The sequence below is a fragment of the Octodon degus genome, unplaced genomic scaffold (genome assembly GCF_000260255.1).
Source record: "Octodon degus isolate 3935 unplaced genomic scaffold, OctDeg1.0 scaffold00286, whole genome shotgun sequence".
In the NCBI taxonomy this organism is placed as follows: domain Eukaryota; kingdom Metazoa; phylum Chordata; class Mammalia; order Rodentia; family Octodontidae; genus Octodon; species Octodon degus.
The window spans coordinates 1,385,915-1,392,654 of record NW_004524862.1 but is presented as its reverse complement, the minus strand read 5'-3'; the positions used below and the strand labels follow the sequence as shown (position 1 = coordinate 1,392,654).

Sequence of the window (6,740 nt, the reverse complement as noted above, 5' to 3'; positions counted from 1 at the left end):
AAAAAAAAAAAAAGACCTAAAGACCCTAATTTTTAGCAGATTTGAGCTTTAAGAGATGAAAGTTCCCTGCTAGGGATCCTTTCCTTGGAGTCAGTCATAAGAACTCTGCCCACCTACACTTCCTTTAAAGAAGGACCAATAATAAGGCCTCTGGCTCTGATTTTAGCAATGTATGAAGGAATTATTTTTAACTGATGATGGTCAGAAAGGATTGCCCAGCTGAAGAGAGTAGCAGTGTCCATAACCCCTTTCCTGCGAAGATCTCTTTTTAAGTTAGAAAAAAGGAAGCAACAGGGGGCCAGGGAGATGACTCAGTAGAATAAGCGCTTGACTGGCAAACGCAAGGATCTGAGTTCAATCCCTGGTTCTGCAAAAAAAAGAAAAAAAAAAGGAAGCAACAGACTGTACAGATATGGACCCAACCCCCACCCCAAGATCTCTATTAGTGCTGATGGAGCGAGAATTAATACCGACTGTAGGACCTAGAGTACAAATAACGACTGAGTCTGTGTTCTTAGGTATGTCCAAAGTCCCATGCAGATCCATCACAGGGGATAGCCCAGGCTTGGCATACAAGCTCCACGTGTGTCACGTCTACTTGAGACCCGCTGGTGTAAGTACTAGCATGCTTCTGCTTTGCTGTCTTCCATCTAGTTCCCACCAGCACTTCTGTGAGTGGAAAATCAGTATTCTAGTGGCTGGCCTCATAGCTCAGCAGACTATAAAGTACCTGCTTAGGCAGAGCATAGCAGCAGGGGTTGATCCCTGGTGTGCCATGCCAGCCTTACCTTGAGACTGGGCATGGCGGCTTGCACCTGTAATTCCAGCGCTTGGGAGGCTGAAAAACAGGAGAATCACTACAAATCCGATCTACATAGTGAGACCCTGTAGACCCTGTCCTAAAACAGAAAAAAAAAAAAAAAAAAAAATCAGAATTCTCTTTTGTCTCCTCAGGTAGGGAATACACAGGAGTATGTCTCTGGGGCAAGTTTCCCACTGGGAAGGTGTCAGACTCAGCTTTAGTTTCTTCTCCACTCTTGATACCCTCAGATATTGGAAGTGATATGCTTCAACACTTTGAGGTGAATCAGACCCAAATCTGGCTTTGGTTCTATACCCTTAAGTGAGTCTGGCAGCCAGCACCATGGACAGCAGCCAACCCCTCCCTCCCCCCCTTCTGGTGAGATTAAGGTTGACTACATACAAGAGCTATGTGGGCATTCAGAAAAGAAATACTGTATCCAAAACATCCCAAGGGAACACATAGGACAAGAACTGCCCTCAGAGAAAGACCAATAATAAGAAAGGCCTCTGGGTCTGATTTTAGCAATGTATGAAGGAATTATTTTAATTGCTGATGAATGGTTCACTTAAAAGACACCATCATTCATATAATACACAGCCCCCACACTTTACAAGAAAGGAACCAGGCTTCAGATTGACCCACTTTTTGTCCCCCATTGCAGGGACTGAGCCCAAGGCCTTGTGCAGGTTAGGCAAGCACTCTACCACTCATGACAACTCCAGTCCGCTGAGCCACTTTTCAACCAGTCCTTCCCAACCTTTTTCTCTATAAACAGTCCTCTGTGCTGCTACTTCCAAGCTCAATACCTTTACTTAACACTACTAGCTGGGAACGCCAGGATCTGCCCTGTGAACCTGAACTGCCACGGAAATAGCTGAAACTGGAGCTAGACACATACAACATTGGGAGGCATCCCTCCAACTCACTTTGAATGAGTCCATATTCACTTCCTACCACTGTCTGCGTGTGCACAGTACCTGGGAAGGACTGCTAGAACTCAGATGATCTCTACAAGAAGGCAGTGGGCTCTATCCTTCCCCTAGGCCCCAACATTTAGTGTCAGAGTTCTCATTCTTACAAATAACCAACATCCTTAACATTTGTAATGTCTGTTTTCCCCATTTCCACAGCATTATGTCAATCAACACAAAACTCCAATGTTCTGTGCAACTCTTGATGAAAAACACATTTTTGGAATGTGTTATACCAGCTACTATTTGAAACAGACCATCTTTTTATGTCATCAATGATTCTCTTTGCAATGGGATCCAACCTGTCTCTCATTTATCCTCATTCCAACTTCTATGAGGTAGACAGGAAAACCATAGCTGAGAGATGTTTTTCTAAATCATATAACTCGCAGGTGGAAGGTCCACCCCTTAGATACCTCTGAGCACTGCCACCTAGCAGCTAATGTGAATTATTCACCAGCAAGTGGGAGTCACACCTCCAACTCAGAGCACACTGCTGCATTTGGGACTTGCAACCTGTGCAGAGAAACCTCCCCACAGCTCCTAACCCTCCAGAAAAGCCCCAGATGAGAAAGGAGTCTCCATGTGCATATAAATGATTCTTTATGCCCTTCCCCCATGCAATGGGGGGTGGAGCAGGGGAAAGCCCCCAGCCCTCATGCAGGGAATGGGAGGTCAATGTATACTAGTCTTATTGCCAGATGCCCTGTGGCCATGGGGTGGGGAATGGGGGTCTGCAGCCCCTTTCTTCTGGCACTGGTCCCCCTTCACTAAGTCACTGTGGTGGAGCCAGGGGGCTGGAAGGCCCTAGGAGCTGAGGTAAAGACGGTTCTTTCCAGGGAAGAAAAGCTGCTCTCTCCTCCCGCTCACTGGCCATCTCAGGATGAGTATGAGGAGCTGTCAGTGGGGGCTGGAATGTCATCCAGGTGTCTCTACCCAGTGGGCAGCAGAGGCTAGAAAATGTCTCCAGCCTGAAGGTGCCTAAAAAGATCCTCAGTGGTGAAAGCACTGCACCCCACCTTGTCCAGGTGGCACCTCCAGCAGCCATGAGAGCTCATCATTGGTTGATCCACTGACTTAAGATTCCTCCTCCTGGAGTACAGGTCAGACGGTGGTGACCCGCATAACAACCTCTCGGCCAGAATGGGAGCTGGAACGGGCATCTGGTGGCCGCAGCTGTCCAAGGAGGTGCAGGATTGTGTAACCACAGCGCTGAGGCAAGAGCGTCCGCATGCGCTGGGCAGCTGGGGGACGGCTGGTTGCCCCTGCAGGAGGGCCCGTCCGTGAGGTCCTAGGGCCTGGCTTCCCTGCAGTGCCTCCCCCTGCATCTCCTCCTATGTCCTTGGTCTTATCATAATTCAGGACCTTCCACTGCTGGTTCACTGCCTGCCAGCGCTTGAAGATTCGGTAGACAGAAGAGCCTTCGTGGACGATGAGGCCTGAGCAAGAAGGATAAGAAATAAGAGTCAGTGCTGCTAAGACCTAAGCAAGAGAGCCTAACATATGCATTTAAAGAGTAACAGGGAGCAGAAATATAGCTCAGTGACACAAGTGCCTGCCTGGCTAGCACAAGGTCCTGAGTTTGATTCCCAGTACCAAAAACAAACGAACAAAAACAAAAACACAAACAAACAAACAAAAACTCAGCTGCAAAGGACACTGAGAAGCAGGCAAAGAAGCAGCCAAAAATAGCCTTAAAAACCCCCCAAAGCAGAAAACATGGCCATGAAACTAAGGGAACAGGCTGGGAAGTGAAGTGGGCAAGAGAAAGATGGTGAGCAATTGGGCAGAGGTGCCCTTACCTATGCAAACAACATCCATGAAGCCGTACATGCCGTAGCAGATTTGGAAGAGCAGATCCTGCCGTTGCCACTTGGCTGAAGGGCTGAGTGAGGACCAGATGAGCCAGGAGATACTGGCCACGAGGAAGAGTGAGCCCAGAACTATGGCAGCAATCTGTACCTTCTCAATGACCGTCAGGGAGATGGCCTGCCACTGTGGGGAGAAAGAGCTTGAACAAGCCACAGAAAGGGATGAAGAGCAGGTGATGGGCAGCTCTGAGGAGGGGGTTTCAGGGCGCTTCCCAACACCCTTTCAGAAGGATCAACACATTTTTTTCTGTACTCTGCGTTAAACATAAAATGAAGCCATTTGTCTAACACTATTATCCATCTTATTTCATTTACTGATTGATTGTATTGGGGATTGAATCCAGCTTTTTTATTATTAAACTACCCACGCTAGGCTCAAACTTGCCATCCTCATGCCTCCATCTCCCAGAATGCTGGGATTGTACACACGTGTCACCATGGCCACCTGTCTTATTATACTTCTTCTTTGGTACCAGGAATTGAACTCAGGACCTTGCACTTGCCAGGCAGGCATTTGTGCCATTGAGCTATATCCCCAGTCTTTGTCTGTCTGTCTTATTTAGAAAAGCAGGATCTGAAGCCAAAACATCTAAGTCTAAATTCCAAACTTAACCCCATCAATAACTGGCTGATTAACTTTGGGAGTTTTAACAGACCTTAGCACATCAATATCTTCATCTACAAAATGGGGATAAGGATATTAGGATTATTATGAAAATAATTACTCCAGCTGGGGATGTAGCTCAGTGATATAGTACCTGCCTGGCAAGTATAAGGTCCTGAGTTCGATGCTGGGCACCAAAAAAGCCAGAGTTACTCCAAGCCAGGCATGGTGGCACCCGCCTGGCCTGTAATCAGCACTTGGAAGGCTGAGGTGGGAGGATTGCCATGAGTTAAAGGCCAGCAATAACAAAGCAACCAACGCCAAAAAAATTACTCCAAAACTTGGCATAAAGAAAATTCTACTTAAAATTAATAAAAAATAAAAATTAATAAAGAGGGCTGGTGAGATGGCTCAGTGGTCTAAAGCACCTACTTAGAACAAATTTAGCAAAGCAAAGGGACCGCAGTTCAATCCCCCAGTACCACATGCCAGCCAGCCCCGCCCCCTGGTGGGCTGAGCTGGCCACACACACACACACACACACACACAAAATAAATAAATAAAATTAAAAAAAAATAATAAAGAAAAATAAAATTCTACATGTTTGCGATCATCAACTTTATCATCTTTTCCCAGTGACTAGAACAGTAAGAGGGAGCAGAAATATAGCTCAGTGACACAAGTGCCTGCCTGGCTAGCACAAGGTCTTGATTCCCAGTACCAAAAACAAACGAACAAAAACAAAAACAAACACAAACAAACAAAAACTCAGGTGCAAAGGTGACTAGAACAGGACCTAATACAAGTGGCATTCAATAAGTGTTTCTGTGAGTATAAGAAGGATTTACAGACAAGAGACTGACCTCATGGTGTGTGTATGTGGGGGGTGGCTTTGGGAAACTACTAAACAGGTAAAATAGGCTCCCTAGCCAGTCTCTGATGCTGAGAGCTGCGTCCTCTAGTTACACCTCACCTGCAGTGGGTTCTTGGTGCTGATGGCCAGCACCTGGTATTTGAAGTAGCAGAGTTCACAGCTCCAGGAGCCCCTCTCACTGATCCAACGGATGAGGCAGGGCTGGTGTGTGCAGCGCACCGAACCGTCGCAGCGGCAGGGACTCAAGAGCTCCCCCTGGAGGAAGAGTGGGGAGGGGTCCTGTCAAAGATCACCACCCAGACAGACCCTCCTGGAGAGGGAAACCTCTTCAGGTCATTCTCTCACCTTCAAATACTCAGGCCTTTCACCCCAAACAGGACAAGAGGCTAAGACTGCAGCAGTAAAGGAGGTGAGAGCTCAAGGGAAGCTTCCCATACCAAAGAGATGAGGGGTGGGAGTTGGAGGGAAGACAGGATCTTCTCTTTTTCCTAAAATTTGGAGTGATCGTTAAGATTGCCCAAAGGGAAGGCCTCCCCCTAGAATCTGAAGGGAAGAGAAGACCGGAGCTTCTGATCCCTGTCTTCCTTCCCATACCCCATCATTTAAAGTACTACATACTATTTCACAAGATTTGGGAGAATGAGATGGATTATGGATCTCGGTTTCCACGTACTAAAAAGGGGGAAAATCCTGAAAGCGGGAGTGAACACGTTCGCCTTTATCTAGGAGTCACTTCTCACTACGTAGAGACATCCTCTGGCACTATCCTGGGCCAACTTTGCCCACAGAATTCAACAAAGAAGTCTCTCTGAAACAAAGTGGAAACTTGCAGACGGCAAGTGCCAAGTGCACCGCCGGGAAATAGGCCGGGTGCCGGGTGCTGGGCCCTTCCTCACGGTAGGAACAAACCCACTGTTCATCTTGCTGCTCACCTCAGAAATAACAGGTCCCTCAGCCAATGGCAACCGGGTGGTCAGGGGAGTGGGCGACAAGAGCGGTCCAGAGGTAATAGGCACTGATCTTGAGCCCTCCCAGGGCAAAGCCCCACCCATTCCCGGGGACCCTTGACCCCCAACCCGAACACGCACTCCCAAGCGTCGCCCCAGCCTCCAGCTTTCCCGGGTGCCCACTCGGCCCCGCCCCCTGCTCGCGGTCTGCGCGGACGCCCCAGGTGTGCGCCCCCACCTGCCCCTCCCGCGCGCCAGGTGCCCGGGCCTAACCTGCTCCGGGCCCTGGAAGCAAATCCGGCACTGGGGGGTTCGGAGTCCGCTGTCCAGGCTGCTGCTGAGCGACAGAGCGTCCAGCGCGCCCGGGGGCGGCGGCGGCGGTGCAGGCGGCGGCGGGGGTCCGGTCCGCGGCTCCTTGTCGCCGGCCAGGCCCCGGGCGCGCGGCTCCGACCCGTAGTACTCCTCCTCGTCGCCGTCGCCGTCGCCGTCCCGGGAGGAGCAACCGGCGAAGGGGGCCCAGCCGCAGCCGCTTCCCCCGCCCCCTCGGGGCTGCGGCTCGGCCCGGGGCCGCCCCCCGCCCGTCAGCACCAGCAGCTTCAGCTCGTTCAGGAACATGCGGAGCCGGGACTTGAGCATCGTCCGGGCGGCGGGGCGGGGGGCGGCGCGCG

General features: G+C 50.0%; 1 protein-coding gene across 1 annotated transcript; it reads right to left on the bottom strand.

Moving 5' to 3' along the window:
- Positions 1-1,250: 1,250 nt before the first annotated feature.
- March9 (membrane associated ring-CH-type finger 9) lies at positions 1,251-6,734 on the bottom strand. The gene is made up of 4 exons (XM_004647035.3): positions 6,346-6,734; positions 5,225-5,380; positions 3,579-3,771; positions 1,251-3,215 (listed from the first exon to the last, which is right to left on the bottom strand). Exons 1-4 carry the CDS (start codon positions 6,706-6,708, stop codon positions 2,881-2,883), a joined length of 1,047 nt encoding a protein of 348 aa, XP_004647092.1. The 5' UTR covers positions 6,709-6,734; the 3' UTR covers positions 1,251-2,880.
- Positions 6,735-6,740: the final 6 nt, after the last annotated feature.

What these genes read in the sequence shown, in the direction of transcription:
- March9 (XM_004647035.3), bottom strand. Translation starts at nt 6,708, where the DNA reads ATGCTCAAGTCCCGGCTCCGCATGTTCCTGAACGAGCTGAAGCTGCTG. An exon ending in GCTTCCAGGGCCCGGAGCAG is followed by an intron (nt 5,381 to 6,345) that starts GTTAGGCCCGGG and finishes CTCTTCCTCCAG; the next exon opens with GGGGAGCTCTTGAGTCCCTG. An exon ending in CATGGATGTTGTTTGCATAG is followed by an intron (nt 3,216 to 3,578) that starts GTAAGGGCACCT and finishes CTTCTTGCTCAG; the next exon opens with GCCTCATCGTCCACGAAGGC.